This window comes from Anomaloglossus baeobatrachus, chromosome 7, assembly GCF_048569485.1.
Source record: "Anomaloglossus baeobatrachus isolate aAnoBae1 chromosome 7, aAnoBae1.hap1, whole genome shotgun sequence".
Classification (NCBI taxonomy): domain Eukaryota; kingdom Metazoa; phylum Chordata; class Amphibia; order Anura; family Aromobatidae; genus Anomaloglossus; species Anomaloglossus baeobatrachus.
The window spans coordinates 270056819-270074374 of NC_134359.1; the positions used below are offsets into that span (position 1 = coordinate 270056819).

The window sequence follows — 17556 nt, forward strand, 5'->3', positions numbered from 1 at the left end:
TCGGAGTCAACTTGGATTTCGGGAAATTGATGATCCACCCGAACTGCTGGAGAGTCGCCAGAGCGACGGTAAGGCTTTGTTGACACGCCACCCGAGAAGGGGCCCTGACTAGGAGATCGTCTAAGTAGGGAATCACCGAGTGGCCCTGAGAGTGCAGGACCGCCACGACGGATGCCATGACTTTGGTGAACACCCGTGGGGCTGTCGCCAGGCCGAAAGGCAATGCCACGAACTGGAGGTGTTCGTCCCCGATGGCGAAACGCAGGAAACGTTGATGTTCGGGTGCGATCGGCACATGGAGATAAGCATCCTTGATGTCGATCGATGCTAGGAAGTCTCCTTGTGACATCGAAGCGATGACCGAGCGGAGAGATTCCATCCAAAACTGTCTGGTTCTCACATGTCTGTTGAGTAGCTTGAGGTCCAGAACGGGACGGAATGACCCGTCCTTTTTTGGCAACACGAACAAGTTGGAGTAAAATCCGCGACCACGTTCCTGAAGGGGAACGGGAATCACAACTCCTTCCATCTTTAGAGCGTCCACTGCCTGAAAAAGTGCTTCGGCCTGTGAGGGGGGTGGAGAGGTTCTGAAGAAACGAGCCGTAGGTCGGGAGCTGAACTCTATCCTGTAACCATGAGACAGAATGTCTCTCACCCACCGGTCTTGAACGTGTGGCCACCAGGCGTCGCCAAAGCGGGAGAGCCTGCCACCGACCGAGGATGTGGCTAGGTGAGGCCGAGAGTCATGAGGAGGCCGTCTTGGAGGCAGTGCCTCCTGCGGCCTTTTGGGGGCGTGACTTGGACCGCCACGCATAGGAGTTCCTCTGGCCTTTCTCCGGCCGGTTGGACGAAGAGGATTGGGGCTTGGCGGAGGGACGAAAGGACCGAAACCTCGATTGGATTTTTCTCTGCTGAGGTCTCTTAGGTTTCGACTGGGGTAAGGAGGAGTCCTTTCCCGAGGATTCCTTAATAATTTCATCCAATCGTTCGCCAAATAAACGTTCGCCAGAAAAAGGCAAACCAGTTAAGAACCTTTTGGAAGCAGAGTCTGCTTTCCATTCGCGCAGCCACATGGCCCTGCGGACTGCCACGGAGTTAGCAGATGCTACAGCCGTACGGCTAGTGGAGTCCAGGACGGCGTTCATGGCGTAGGACGAAAAAGCTGATGCCTGAGAGGTCAAGGAAGAAACATGCGTAGCAGAGTTCCGTGTGACAGCATTAATCTCAGTCAGACAAGCCGAGATTGCTTGGAGAGCCCACACAGCCGCAAAGGCCGGGGCGAAAGACGCGCCCGTGGCCTCATAAATAGACTTCACCAAGAGCTCTGTCTGTCAGTGGCATCCTTCAGGGATGAGCCATCGGTAACAGACACAACGGACCTAGCAGCCAATTTAGAGACTGGAGGATCCACCTTGGAAGATTGTGCCCAGCCCTTAACGACTTCAGGTGGAAAGGGATAACGCGTGTCAGAGTGCCTTTTAGCAAAACGCTTGTCCGGGACCGCTCTGGGCTTCTGGACAGCGTCCCTGAAGTTAGAGTGATCAAAAAACGTATTGCGCGTACGTTTGGGGAATCGAAATTGGTGTTTCTCCTGCTGAGAAGCCGACTCCTCTACAGGTGGAGGCGGGGGAGAGAGATCCAACACCTGGTTGATGGCCGAAATAAAATCATTTACTAAGGCGTCCCCCTCAGGGGTATCAAGGTTGAGGGCGAAGTCAGGGTCAGAGCCCTGAGCTCCCACGTCCGCCTCGTCATCCTGAGAGTCCTCAAGCTGAGATCCAGAGCAGAGTGAGGAGGCCGGGGAAGAGTCCCAGCGAGGCCACTTAGCCGGTCTGGGACTGCGATCCGGGCAGGAGTCCTCCGCCTGGGACCTAGGGGCTATCCTGGGAGCGCGCTGCGGCGCGGACCGAGAAGGCCCTGGAGGAGACAAACTAACAGGGGCCGGTGCCTGTGAAGAGCCCGGTCTGGACTGCAATGCCTCATGGATGTGTGCCTCCTTCCACACAAAGCATAAAACTGAGGAGCCCGTGGTTCACGGGAGGGTGTATAGGCAGAGGGGAGGGGTTACACTTTTTAAAGTGTAATACTTTGTGTGGCCTCCAGAGGCAGAAGCTATACACCCAATTGTCTGGGTCTCCCAATGGAGCGACAAAGAAATATTTTGTTTCTCTGAAACCAGTTGAGAGTTTCCTTGGCTGTGTGTTTGGGATCATTGTCTGCTGAAATGTCCTCCCTCGTTTCATCTTCATCATCCTGGTAGATGGCAGAAGAATTTTTATCAACAATGTCTAGGTACATTGTCCATTCCTCCTTCCTTCAATTATATGGCATTTACCAGTGTTATATGCTAAAAAAAGTGCCACACACCATGGTGGTCTCACCTCCACACTACACTGTTGGTGTTTTGGGGTGATTTGCCTTTCGGCCTATAAACATGGTGTGTGTGTGTTATCTCATCCAAAGACATCAATTTTGGTCTCATCTGACCAGACTATATTCTCCCAGTATTTCACAGGCTTGTCTAATTGTTGTGCAAACTTTAAAGAAGGGAATTTTGTTTACTTACCGTAAATTTCTTTTCTTCTAGCTCCTATTGGGAGACCCAGACAATTGGGGTGTATAGCTTCTGCCTCCGGAGGCCACACAAAGTATTACACTTTAAAAGTGTAACCCCTCCCCTCTGCCTATACACCCTCCCGTGCATCACAGGCTCCTCAGTTTTGGTGCAAAAGCAGGAAGGAGGAAACTTATAAATTGGTTCAAGGTAAATTCAATCCGAAGGATGTTCGGAGAACTGAACCATGAACCAAAAGAACAATTCAACATGAACAACATGTGTACACAAAAGAACAACCAGCCCGAAGGGAACAGGGGCGGGTGCTGGGTCTCCCAATAGGAGCTAGAAGAAAAGGAATTTACGGTAAGTAAACAAAATTCCCTTTTTCTTTGTCGCTCCATTGGGAGACCCAGACAATTGGGAAGTCCAAAAGCAGTCCCTGGGTGGGTAAAAGAATACCTCGATAAAAAGAGCCGAAACGGCCCCCCCTCTTACAGGTGGGCAACCGCCGCCTGAAGGACTCGCCTACCTAGACTGGCGTCTGCCGAAGCATAAGTATGCACCTGATAGTGTTTCGTGAAAGTGTGCAGACTAGACCACGTAGCTGCCTGACACACCTGCTGAGCCGTAGCCCGGTGCCGCAATGCCCAGGACGCACCCCTCGGCTCTGGTAGAATGGGCTTTTAGCCCTGAAGGAAGCGGAAGCCCAGAAGAACGGTAGGCTTCAAGAATCGGTTCCTTGATCCACCGAGCCAAGGTTGACTTGGAAGCCTGCGAACTCTTACGCTGGCCAGCGACAAGGACAAAGAGCGCATCTGAACGACGCAGGGGCGCCGTGCGAGACACGTAGAACCGGAGTGCTCTCACCAGATCCAAAGAGTGCAAATCCTTTTCACATTGGTGAACTGGATTAGGGCAAAATGAAGGTAAGGAGATATCCTGATTGAGATGAAAAGGGGATACCACTTTAGGGAGAAATTCCGGGACAGGACGCAGAACCACCTTATCCTGGTGAAAAAACAGGAAGGGGGCTTTGCATGACCGCGCTGCAAGCTCCGACACTCTTCGGAGTGATGTAATCCTGAAGACGCTAGGAGCCAGGACTCAATGGCCACACAGTCAGGTTGAGGGCCACAGAATTCAGATGGAAAAACGGCCCTTGTGACAGCAAGTCTGGGCGGTCTGGAAGCGCCCACGGTTGACCCACCGTGAGATGCCACAGATCCGGGTACCACGATCGCCTCGGCCAATCTGGAGCGACGAGAATGGCGCGACGACAGTCGGACCTGATCTTGCGTAACACTCTGGGCAGCATCGCCAGAGGAGGAAATACATAAGGCAGTCGAAACTGCGACCAATCCTGAACTAATGCGTCCGCCGCCAGAGCTCTGTGATCCTGAGACCGTGCCATGAAGGCCGGGACCTTGTTGTTGTGTCGTGACGCCATGAGATCGACGTCCGGCGTTCCCCAGCGGCGACAGATCTCTCGAAACACGTCTGGGTGCAGAGACCATTCCCCCGCGTCCATGCCCTGACGACTGAGAAAATCTGCTTCCCAGTTTTCTACGCCCGGGATGTAAACTGCGGAGATCGTGGAGGCTGTGGCTTCCACCCACTGCAGAATCCGCTGGACTTCCTGGAAGGCCTGACGACTGCGCGTGCCACCCTGATGGTTGATGTATGCGACGGCAGTGGCGTTGTCCGACTGTATACGGATCTGTCTGCCCTCCAGCCACCGATGGAAGGCCAATAGGGCTAGATACACTGCCCTTATCTCCAGAACATTGATCTGAAGGGAGGACTCTACCGGAGTCCAGGTTCCCTAAGCCCTGTGGTAGAGGAAAACCGCTCCCCACCCTGACAGGCTCGCGTCCGTGGTGACCACAGCCCAGGTTGGGGGTAGGAAGGATCTTCCTTGCGATAGAGAATTGGGAAGGAGCCACCACTGAAGAGACGTCTTGGTTGCAAGGGACAGAGAGACGTTCCTGTCGAGGGAAGTCGACCTCCTGTCCCATTTGCGGAGAATGTCCCATTGGAGTGGCCGCAGATGGAATTGCGCGAACGGCACTGCCTCCATCGCTGCCACCATCTTCCCCAGGAAGTGCATGAGGCGCCTCAAGGGGTATGACTGACCCCGAAGAAGAGATTGCACCCCTGCCTGCAGGGAAAGCTGTTTGTCCAGCGGTAGCTTGACTACCGCTGACTGTGTATGAAACTCCATCCCGAGGTAAGTCAGTGATTGGGTCGGTGTCATCTGGGATTTTGGGAAGTTGATTATCCACCCGAACTGCTGGAGAGTCGCCAGAGCGACTGTAAGGCTGTGTTGACACGCCACCCGAGAAGGTGCCCTGACTAGGAGATCGTCTAAGTAGGGAATCACCGAGTGGCCCTGAGAGTGTAGGACCGCCACAACGGATGCCATGACTTTGGTGAACACCCGTGGGGCTGTCGCCAGGCCGAAAGGCAATGCCACGAACTGAAGGTGTTCGTCCCCGATGGCGAAACGCAAGAAGCGTTGATGTTCGGGTGCGATCGGCACATGGAGATAAGCATCCTTGATGTCGATCGATGCTAGGAAGTCTCCTTGTGACATCGAGGCGATGACCGAGCGGAGAGATTCCATCCGAAACCGTCTGGTGCTCACATGTCTGTTGAGCAGTTTGAGGTCCAGAACGGGACGGAATGATCCGTCCTTCTTTGGCACCACGAACAAGTTGGAGTAAAAGCCGCGACCATGTTCCTGAGGGGGAACAGGGATCACAACTCCCTCTGTCTTCAGAGTGACCACTGCCTGAAAAAGTGCGTCGGCCCGAGCGGGGGGCGGAGAGGTTCTGAAGAAACGAGTCTGAGGACGAGAGCTGAACTCTATCCTGTAACCGTGAGACAGAATGTCTCTCACCCATCGGTCTTGAACATGTGGCCACCAGGCGTTGCAAAAGCGGGAGAGCCTGCCACCGACCGAGGATGCGGTTCGGGGATGCCGAGAGTCATGAGGAGGCCGCCTTGGAGGCAGCGCCTCTGGCGGCCTTTTGTGGGCGTGACTTAGACCGCCACGCATAGGAGTTCCTCTGGCCTTTCTCCGGCCTGCTGGACGAAGCGGATTGGGACTTGGCGGAGGGACGAAAGGACCGAAACCTCGATTGAATTTTCCGTTGCTGAGGTCTCTTAGGTTTGGACTGGGGTAAGGAGGAGTCCTTTCCCTTGGATTCCTTAATAATCTCATCCAATCGTTCGCCAAACAATCGGTCGCCAGAAAACGGCAAACCGGTTAAGAACCTCTTGGAGGCCGAGTCTGCCTTCCATTCGCGCAGCCACATGGCCCTGCGGACTGCCACAGAATTAGCGGATGCCACCGCTGTACGGCTAGCAGAATCTAGGACTGCGTTCATGGCGTAGGAAGAAAAAGCTGACGCCTGAGAAGTCAAAGACGCAACCTGAGGAGCAGAATTACGTGTAACCGCATTAATCTCAGCCAGACAAGCTGAGATAGCTTGTAGTGCCCACACGGCTGCAAAGGCCGGGGCAAAAGACGCGCCCGTGGCTTCATAGATGGATTTCACCAGAAGCTCTATCTGCCTGTCAGTGGCATCCTTTAGCGATGAGCCATCTGCCACCGATACCACAGATCTAGCCGCCAATCTAGAGACTGGAGGATCCACCTTGGGACACTGAGCCCAACCCTTAACTACGTCAGAGGGGAAGGGGTAACGTGTGTCAGTGAGGCGCTTAGTAAAGCGCTTGTCCGGAACCGCTCTGGGCTTCTGGACAGCATCTCTGAAGTTAGAGTGATCGAAAAAACGCACTCAGTGTACGTTTGGGGAACCGAAACTGGTGTTTCTCCTGCTGAGAAGCCGACTCCTCTACAGGTGGAGGCGGGGGAGACAGATCTAACACCTGGTTGATGGACGAGATAAGATCATTTACTAAGGCGTCCCCTTCAGGTGTATCAAGATTGAGGGCAACGTCCGGTTCAGAGCCCTGAGCTGCGACGTCCGCCTCGTCCTCCAGAGAGTCCTCGAGCTGGGAACCCGAGCAGCGTGAAGAAGTCGGGGAAGATTCCCAGCGGGCCCGCTTAGTCGGTCTAGGACTGAGGTCCGGGCAGGAGTCCTCCGCGTGGGACCTAGGGCCCAACCTGGGAGCGCGCTGCGGCGCGGACCGAGAGGGGCCTGGAGGCGACGAGCTAACGGGGACCGGGGCCTGTGTAAGGACCGGTCTGGACTGCAAAGCTTCTAGCAGCTTGGCAGACCATTTGTCCATAGACTGAGCCATGGATTGTGAAAGTGACTCCGAGAGTTTCTCAGCAAACGCAGCAAACTCTGTCCCTGCCGCCTGGACAGGGGGAACAGGGGGGTCTACATGAGCCGAGGGGCCCACTAGTGACCGAGGCTCCGGCTGAGCAAGCGAAACAGGGGTCGAGCATTGCTCACAGTGAGGGTAGGTGGAACCCGCAGGTAACATAGCCGCACAAGAGGTACAGGTCGCAAAAAAACCCTGTGCCTTAGCAGCTTTGCTCCTTGTGGACGACATGCTGTTGTCTCCTAGGAGAGTGATCACTGAGGGTATATGGGAAGGGGTATACAGCCCGACCGAACAGAAATATGTATATAAATACGTATCTATTCCGGCACCCTGGGGGGGGACCAGCATCGGGTGACCGGTGTGGCTGACCGACCGCTAAAAAGCGGAGTGTGTGTCCTTCAGATTCCCTGCCTTAGGTCTCCCAGAGCTGCAGAGCTCTTCTCTGATAATCCTCCACCGGCAGAATGCCAAAAATATGGCTGCCGGAGCTCTCAGGGGAGGAGTGGAGCCGTGGGCGGTGCTAGAAAAGTGCGGGAATCTGGGGTCCCCACAGTGATCAGTGAGGGGGGAGGAAACATACAGGATGCTCCGGCCCTCACAGCCGACGTCAGGCCGGCCGTCCCGCCCTTACCCCTGACAGGCAGGCCCGGGGGCGGGATTTTTGCTACTAGGCCGCGATGAAGCCGGGGACTAAATTTAAGACCGCGGCCGACAAGCAGGCGCGGTCGGCGCGGAAGTCCGCCGGTCTTCACAAATCAGCAGCTGCTGCAGCGTCCGGGAAGAAGGCGCTCCATGCACAATTCCCATGGGGACACAGAGTACCTTATAGATGCAGGGCCCGGTCCCTGAGGATGAATAGACTCCTGTCCAGCAGATTCCCACAGGGGCTGCGGAGGGAGCCCGGTCCCAGTGAATGGATGACCGGTCAGGATCCCACTTCTCCCAGAGCCACTAAGGGATGGTGAAGGAAAACGGCATGAGGCTCCGGCCTTTGTACCCGCAATGGGTACCTCAACCTTAACAGCACCGCCGACATAGTGGGGTGAGAAGGGAACATGCCGGGGGCCCCGTGGGGGCCCTCTTTTCTTCCAACCGACATAACTAAGTTGAGAATGCATGAGTGGATGTGTGCATCCTTCCACACAAAGCAAAAAACTGAGGAGCCCGTGATGCACGGGAGGGTGTATAGGCAGAGGGGAGGGGTTACACTTTTTAAAGTGTAATACTTTGTGTGGCCTCCGGAGGCAGAAGCTATACACCCCAATTGTCTGGGTCTCCCAATGGAGCGACAAAGAAAATGCTCTTGAATTTGCTTTTTGTTCAGCAGTGGAGTCTTGCGTGGTGAGCGTGCATACAGGAGCGTGCATACAGGAGCGTACATACAGGAGCGTGCATACAGGCCATGGTGGGGGGCGGGGGGGGGGGAGGATTTTATTTTTTGTTTTCTTTAAAACAACTGTAACTGCTGATTCTAGGTCTTTCTGTAGCTCTCCACAGGTGGTCCTTGGCTCTTGGACAACTCTTCTAATAATTTTTTTCACTCCTCTGTCTGAAATCTTTTGGGGAGCACCTAGTCGTGGCCGTTTTATGGTGAAATTAAGTTCTTTCCACTTCCGCACTATGGTCCCAACAGCGCACACTGTAACCTTCAGTTGTTTAGACATTCTTCTGTAACCAATGCCATCAGCATGTTTAGCAAAAATAAGGTTGTGAATGTCTTGAGACAGCTCACTGGTTTTACCCATCATGCGATGTTTCTTGTGTCACACCTTGGAAATGACTTTTTATAGACCATCAGTTGAACCAGCTGATATTTTTCACTAAGTGGCCAGATTGCTTTCTAATTATTGTAAGATCTCAGCTGATCACATGACTTTTCATACTTTTTCTCTGTGTCACTTCTCATTATTTCACATAACGTAATTTATAGACATCTATGGTTTGATTTCTTTGCTTGTGTGGATTGGATGGGTTGTTACGGACATCTGGTGAGAAATTCATGTCAATATATTTACTTAGTAAATTGGTGACGTGTTGAATACTTTTGATTTTATTGAGATTCATTAATCTATAAAGACAAAAAGGGTCTTATTCAGATAAAAAAACAAAAAAACAAAACAAAACAAAAATCATGGTAGAGGTATGGGAGGCCAGAGGAAGCCGACAGGTTCTATTTAACGACTGTCTATATGTTTGAGCCTATCAGACGCCTCCCTGATGATATTACATGATCGGTAAGTATCTGCCTGTATTTCTCAACACTGAGAACACCATTAATCCAAATCAATTTACTAAAATGCACCCCAAATTTACAGGAGCCTCCACCTGCTTCACTGCAGTCACCCATTATTGTACTTTTTTCCAACTTCCTTCTGTTCCTGCCAATATTTTGGCTCGTCAGTCTAGAGCACCTGGTGACATTTTTCTGCACCCCAGTTCTCATGTTTTCGGCGCCTACAGTTAATATCATTAACCTGGTTTCCTAAGGTATGCAATTGATCCATGAAGACCACTTTTGGTCGGACGTCTCCAACCAGTAGATTCTAACTTTGCAGCATTTTTCCACACCTGCCTAAGACTTTTGCACGCCACTGCAGATTGTCCTGCACAAGTCTACACAACCGTTACCTCTCTGGCCTATGATTCCATCAGAGGTGAAGATCTCTGGGGTCTCGAAGGCAAATATACAGTCGCTCTCCTGGATGGTATCCAAGTCGTCGGTGTCAGAGAAGGAGCGATGGAAGCCATCAAAATACATTTCGGTTATTACGATCTGGAGGGAGAGAGAAGAAAAAAAAAGATGGAAGCAGGTGACAGAACCAGTGCCCCTTCCCCGCTCCAGACATTACACACAATACAATACAATGCAAATCGCTTATACGTTCCTTTTTTAAGTTTTGCCATTTGTTTCGGCACTCAGTATTTCCTCCCCTTCCTCCAAGAACCATCATATTTAGATTTCTCCATCCTTCAAGTTTAAAAGGGAACCTGTCACCACTCTTTTGGCGTATAAGCTGCGGCCACCACCACCGGGCTCTTATATACAGCATTCTAACATGCTGTATATAAGAGCCCAGGCCGCTATGTAGAACATAAAAATCATTATATAATACTTACCTAACGGTCGCATGGTTGGCCATATGGGCATCTCTGTTGTCAGGTTCCCAGCGCCGCCTCTTTTGTCCATCTTTGTTCTCCTTCACTAGCCGCGGTGCATGACGGGTCCGACGTCATCCACACTCACCGGCATTCAGGTCCTGAGCAGGCCAGATCAAAGTATTGTAGTGCGCCTGCGCAGGACCGGCGAGCGTGTATGACGTAGGACGCGTCATGCGCACAGGCTTCAGAAAGAGGACGAAGATGGCCGAAAGAGGAGGTGTTGGCACCAGAGAATGGAGACGCTCATAAGGCCTACAGCGCGACAGTTAGGTAAGTATTATAAATTGTTTTTTTTATGTAAAACCCCCTGGCCTGGGCTCTTATATACAGCATGTTAGAATGCTGCGTATAAGAGCTCGGTGGTGGTGGCCGCAGTTTATAGGCCAAAAAAGTAGTGACAGGTTCCCTTTAATAAAGATTTGTTTTGGTTTTTTTGCGTGCCAAGATGTGGTTTTGAGATTACACTGTTCATGATGTTACCATATAAAATTGTGAAGAAAAAAAAAAAAAAAAACTTAACCCCTTCAGCCCCCGGGCACTTTCCGTTTTTGCGTTTTTGTTTTTTGCTCCCCTTCTTCCGAGAGGCGTAACTTTTTTATTTTTCCGTCAATCTTGCCATATGAGGGCTTGTTTTTTGCGGGACGAGTTGTACTTTTAAATGAAACCATACGTTTTACCATATAGTGTACTGGAAAACGGCAAAAAAATTCCAAGTGCGGAAAAACTGCAAAAAAAGTGTGATCGTACAATAGTTTTTGGGATATTTTATTCACTGTGTTCACTATATGGTAAAACTGAGGTATCTATGTGATGCCTCAGGTCGGTGCGAGTTTGTAGACACCAAACATGTATAGGTTCACTTGTATCTAAGGGGTTAAAAAAATTCACAAGCTTGTACAAAAAACGTGGCGCACGTTTTGCGCCATTTTCCAAAACCCGTAGCGTTCTCATTTTTCAGGATCTGAGGCTCAGTGATGGCTTATTTTTTGCGTCTCGACCTGACGTTTTTAACGGTACCATTTTTGCGCAGATACTACGTTTTGATCGTTGACCTGTTATTGCATTTTGAGGCGACCAAAAAACGTAATTTTGGCGTTTGGAATTTTTTGCCGCTACGCCGTTTACTGATCAGCTTCATTGATTTTATATTTTGATAGATCGGGCATTTCTGAACGTGGCGATACCAAATGTCTGTGTATTTTTTATTTTTTTTTAACCCTTTAATTTTCAATAGGGTGAAAGGGGGGTGGATTTGAACTTTTAGGTTTTTTTATATTTTTTAAAACTTTTTTTTTTTACTTTTTTTTTTTATTTTACTAGTCCCCCTAGGGGGCTATTGCGATCAGCAATCCGATCGCTCTGCACCATCTGCAGATCTCAGCTACAGAGCTGAGAACTGCAGATTTGCTGCTTCACTTTCAATGCCGGCTGTATTCCGGCATTGAGAGGAAGTGAGTCATGTTAGCTACAGGCGTCATCACATGACCCTGTGCTACCATGGCAACCGCCGAAAGTCACGTGATCATGTTACGTGACTTCCGGTGGGGGCGGGGTAAGTGACTGTCATGGCGGCGCCCATATACATATCGCTGCCAAGATTTTGGCAGCGAAATGTAAGGGGTTAATGGCCGCGGGTGGAAGCGATTCCACCTGCGGCTAGTAGGCACACATGTCAGCTGATATGTGCGCGGATCGCGGCCGCCTGCCGGCGGCAGGGGGCTGGGCATACCGGCACACGATCCATGACGTACCCAGTACGTCATGGGTCGTTAAGGGGTTAAAAAAAAAAATGAACTTTGTAAAATAAAAAATTGGTTAATTTGCCATGGTTTTACTGATAGTATTTTTTTGGTGGTAGTGTTGTGATTGAAAAAAAATGGAAATACTGGCACTGTTTTTTATTTTATTTTTTATTATTTTTTTCATTTCAAATTTTTTTTATTATTATTATTTTTTGGATTGGAAAATATTTGTGGATTTTTTTTTCTTTAAATTTTTTCCAACATTAGAAGTGCAGAGAGTACAAAAACATTTAAAGGGAACCTGTCACCACATTTGGTCACTATAAGCTGCGGCCACCACCACCGGGCTCTTGTATACAGTATCCTAACATGCTGTATATAAGAGCCCAGGCCGCTGTGTAGAACATAAAAAAGAGAATTTTGTTTACTTACCGTAAATTCTTTTTCTTATAGTTCCGACATGGGAGACCCAGACCATGGGTGTATAGCTTCTGCCTCCGGAGGACACACAAAGTACTACACTAAAAAGTGTAGCTCCTCCCTCCGAGCATATACACCCCCTGGATGACCACATCTAGCCAGTTTAGTGCAAAAGCTGAAGGAGGACATCCACCCACAAGTAGAGATAGAGTAAAACCCGGAATAACCGGAACCTCTGTCTACAACAACAGCCGGTGAAAACACACGGAACAAGAACTGCCAACAGGCAACAGGGAGGGTACTGGGTCTCCCATGTCGGAACTATAAGAAAAAGAATTTACGGTAAGTAAACAAAATTCTCTTTTTCTTCATCGTTCCTTATGGGAGACCCAGACCATGGGACGTCTCAAAGCAGTCCATGGGTAGGAAATAAACAGAAAACTGAGAAGTAGGCAAAACCTAACTTCACAAATGGGCGACAGCCGCCTGAAGGATGCGTCTGCCCAAGCTCGCATCTGCCGAAGCATGAGCATGCACTTGGTAGTGCTTCGAAAAGGTGTGCAGACTAGACCAAGTGGCAGCCTGACAGACCTGCTGAGCCGTAGCCTGGTGCCTGAAAGCCCAAGAGGCACCGACAGCTCTGGTCGAGTGCGCCCTAATCCCCGGCGGGGGGGGAGGGGGGGCACCTGAGAACATTGGTAGGCATCGGATATGGCCGACCTAATCCAACGAGCTAGGGTCGGTTTAGAAGCCGAGAGACCCTTGCGCTGACCTGTGGTCAGCACAAAAAGAGAGGTGCACCGACTAAGGGCAGCGGTGCGTGACACATAGATCCAGAGCGCCCGCACCAAATCTAAAGTATGCAACGCTTTCTCAAAGCGATGCACAGGGGCCGGACAAAGGGAAGGCAATGAACTGTCCTGGTTAAGGTGGAAAGGAGACACCACCTTAGGGAGAAAGTCCGGAGTCGGACGGAGAACCACCTTGTCTTGGTGAAAAACCAAAAAGGGTGACTCCGAAGAGAGCGCAGCCAAATCAGAGACTCTCCTGAGAGAAGTTATGGCCACCAGAAAGACCACTTTCTGTGAAAGACGAAACAAAGAAACCTCCCTAAGAGGCTCAAAGGGTGGTTTCTGTAAGGCCGTGAGGACCAGATTGAGGTCCCAGGGATCCAGAGGCCGCCGGTAAGGCGGAATGATGTGAGATGCGCCCTGCATGAAGGTGCGCACCTGGGCCAGTCGGGCGATACGCCGCTGGAACAACACTGACAGAGCCGAGACCTGTCCCTTGAGGGAATTGAGGGATAGTCCTAGCTGCAGACCGGACTGTAGAAAGGACAGGATGGTCGGCAAGGAAAACGGCCAGGGAGCATGGCCGGAAGAGCGACACCAGGACAGGAAAATTCTCCAAGTCCTGTGGTAAATCCTGGCCGAGGAAGACTTCCGAGCCTGAGTCATAGTGGAGATGACCTCGGAAGGAATGTCTGAAGCCGTCAGGATCCAGGACTCAAGAGCCACGCCGTCAATCTGAGAGCCGGAGAATTCTGGCGGAAAAACGGACCTTGTGAGAGAAGGTCTGGGCGGTCCGGGAGATGCCACGGCACCTCTACGGACAGACGGAGCAGGTCTGGGTACCAAGCTCGCCTGGGCCAGTCTGGAGCAATGATTATGACCCGACGGCCCTCCATTCTGATCTTGAGCAGGACTCTGGGCAAGAGAGCTAGAGGGGGAAACACATAGGCCAGACGGAACTGGGACCAATCCTGAACCAGCGCGTCCGCCGCCAAGGCCTGAGGATCGTGGGAGCGAGCCACGTAAACCGGGACCTTGTTGTTGTGCCGGGATGCCATTAGATCCACTTCCAGAGTGCCCCACTTGCGACAGATTGACCGGAACACTGCCGGATGCAGGGCCCACTCGCCGCTGTCCACGGTTTGACGGCTGAGATAATCTGCCTCCCAGTTTTCTACGCCTGGGATGTGGACTGCGGATATGGTGGACTTGGAGTCCTCCGTCCACTGAAGGATACGTTGAACTTCCAACATTGCTAGGCGGCTGCGAGTCCCGCCTTGGTGATTAATGTAGGCAACTGCTGTCGCGTTGTCTGACTGGACTCGAATGTGCTTGCCCGCCAACAGGTGGTGAAAGGCTACGAGAGCGAGGAGCACAGCTCTGATTTCCAGCACATTGATCGAGAGGGCTGATTCGGACGGAGTCCAAGTGCCCTGTGCTCGGTGGTGGAGAAACACTGCTCCCCAGCCGGATAGACTGGCGTCTGTGGTGAGAATCACCCAGGACGGGGCCAGAAAGGAGCGTCCCTGGGACAGACAGAGGGGCCGAAGCCACCACTGAAGAGAGCTCCTGGTCTGTGGCGACAGAGCCACTAGCCTGTGCAAGGAAGAGGTCCGCTTATCCCAACAGCGGAGAATGTCCAGCTGCAGGGGACACAGATGGAACTGGGCAAAGGGAACCGCTTCCATTGACGCCACCATCTGACCCAGCACCTGCATGAGGTGCCTGATGGAATGACGGCGGGGCCTCAGCAGAGAGCGTATCGCCAGATGAAGGGACTGCTGTTTGACTAAGGGCAGCTTCACAAGTGCCGGCAGAGTCTCGAATTGCATCCCTAGGTACGTAAGTTCCTGGGTCGGGGTCAGAGTGGACTTGGGCAGATTGACAAGCCACCCGAATTGAACAAGCGTGGCGAGAGTGAGCGAGACACTCCGCTGACAGTCTACACTGGATGAAGCCTTGACTAGAAGGTCGTCCAGGTAAGGAATCACTGCCAACCCCTGGAGGTGCAGAACCGCAACCACTGCTGCCATGACCTTGGTGAATACACGAGGTGCCGTGGCTAACCCGAAGGGAAGAGCCACGAATTGGAAATGTTCCTCTCCGATTGCAAAACGTAGCCAACGCTGGTGTGAAACTGCAATTGGCACATGCAGATAGGCATCTCTGATGTCGATGGCTGCTAGAAAATCTCCTTGGGTCATTGAGGCAATGACCGATCGCAGAGATTCTATGCGAAAGTGCCGTACCTGAACATGCTTGTTGAGAAGCTTGAGATCCAGGATGGGCCGGAAGGAACCGTCCTTCTTGGGGACTAGGAAGAGGTTTGAGTAGAAACCTCTGAACCGTTCCCGGGCGGGAACCGGTACAATTACTCCGTTGGCCTGCAAGGAAGCCACGGCCTGAGAGAAGGCGGCGGCTTTGGAGCAGGGAGGAGTGGACAGAAAAAATCTGTTTGGCGGGCTGGAAGAAAATTCTATCCTGTAGCCGTGGGAGATGATATCCCGCACCCACTGATCAGAGACGTGTTGGAACCACACGTCTCCAAAGTGGGAGAGCCTGCCACCGACCAAGGACGTTGCTGGCGCAGCCAGATAGTCAAGAGGAGGCTGCCTTAGTGGCAGCGGCTCCTCCGCTCTTCTGAGGACGCGGCTTCGTGCGCCAGCTGGGTGTTCGATCCTTGGCTGAGTTAGTGGACGAGGCTGAGGGCTTAGAGGATGACCAGTTAGAGGAACGAAAGGAACGAAACCTCGACTGGTTCCTGCCCTGGACAGGTTTCCTGGTTTTAGTTTGTGGCAAGGAAGTACTCTTCCCGCCAGTAGCTTCCTTAATAATTTCATCCAGTTGTTCACCGAACAGCCGGGACCCAGCAAAGGGGAGCCCAGCAAGGTACTTCTTAGAAGAAGCGTCTGCTTTCCACTCTCGAAGCCACAAGATCCTGCGGATCGCGAGGGAATTAGCGGAAGCCACCGCCGTGCGGTGAGAAGCCTCCAGAATGGCAGACATGGCATAGGATGAAAAAGCCGAAGCCTGGGAAGTTAAGGCAACCATTTCGGGCATAGAGTCCCTGGTGAGGGAATGCATCTCCTCCAGAGAAGCAGAGACGGCCTTAAGAGCCCACACCGCTGCAAAAGACGGGGAGAACGAGGCCCCTGCCGCCTCATATACAGATTTGGCCAGAAGGTCAACCTGGCGGTCAGTGGGAGATCCTTAAGTGAGGTGCCATCGGCCACAGATACAACTGTCCGGGCTGAGATTCTAGACACCGGAGGATCTACCTTTGGTGAATGAGCCCACTCCTTGACCACCTCTGGTGGAAAGGGAAAACGTTCATAAGAACTACGCTTTGGGAAGCGTTTGTCAGGACAGGCCCTGGGCTTGGTCACAGTGGCCTGAAAACTGGAGTGGTTAAAAAACATACTCCTTGCTCTCTTAGGTGAGGTAAACTGGTGTTTTTCTACCAGAGAGGCTTGTTCCTCTGACACTGGTGGATTGAGGTCCAGTACGGAATTAATGGACGCAATCAAGTCACTAACATCCGCATCCCCCTCAGATAAATCAATGGGGTACATAGAGGTAGTGTCCGAGCCCACAGTAAAGGCATCCTCCTCGCCCTGCAATTCAGCTCGTGAATCAGAGCCGTGGGACGAGGAAGGAGAAGAGTCCCTGCGTCTCCGTTTAGGAGGACGGGGTCCGGGAACAGATGAAAAATCCTCTGTGAGCTCTGCAGAGCGAGTCGGAGCAGCAGAGGCGCCCTGAGAAGGGGGCTGATGCATGGTCAGCAGAGTCCGGGACAGCTGTCCCATGGAGTCGGCAAAGGACTGGGAGATAGCTTTAGAAAACGATGCTACCCAAGCCGGGGATTCAGCCACCGGGGCCGGAGCAGCCGGAGGGACCCCTGGGGAGACTCCAGGCTGAGGCACCACCATGTTAGAGCAGGCATCACAATGAGGATATGTGCTCGATTCAGGCAGTATGAGCTGACATGCAGTGCATATAGAGTACAGCCTTGCAGCCTTGCTCCTAGTGAGAGACATGCTGCTGAGGTGGAGGCTCTTAAAGAACACACTCCTTCAGAATGACCCCCAGAGAGTGTATAATAAAGTCCACAACCAGAGGTTGTGGCTTACCAGACCGTTTTGTGTGCCCTCCGGATTCCACAGCTTGGACCCCCAGACAGATGCAGAGCTGCAGCAGCCAGCGCCGATCAGTGTGTAAACGCTGATAAAATGGCGTCGGAGTGAGGAGGGGGGGCGGGGTTTAGTCCAAGAGCGGGAACCGGAGGGCCAAGGAGAAATACAGGGGAGGGAAACATCTCCTCAGAGAGGAGTGTCCTCCCCTGAGCTGAACGGCCGGTGGGCGGCGCCGCACTGTCCCCCTGCATGACTGACATGCAGGGGCAGTGAAAACGAAACTAGGCCGCAGCCGAAGCCGGGGCCTACATTTTCTCATGCGGCCGACGAGCAGGCACCCTCGGTGCGGTTCTCAGGAGAAAACCAGAGAACCGGCCGGAAATCACAGCAAAGTGAAATAACACACTCTCCCCACAATAAATGTACAAGGGACCCCTCAATAACGTCTCAATACT

The 17556-nt window shown here is 52.1% G+C and overlaps 1 protein-coding gene across 1 annotated transcript in view; it reads right to left on the reverse strand.

The window, feature by feature from the left end:
• The window catches only part of USP31 (ubiquitin specific peptidase 31), a 155362-nt gene that overhangs the window by 92107 nt on the left and 45699 nt on the right, over positions 1-17556 (reverse strand). The window contains exon 6 of the mRNA XM_075318123.1: positions 9485-9629. Within this exon, the coding sequence (XP_075174238.1) occupies positions 9485-9629 (145 nt within the window). The remainder of the gene's footprint in view (positions 1-9484; positions 9630-17556) is intronic.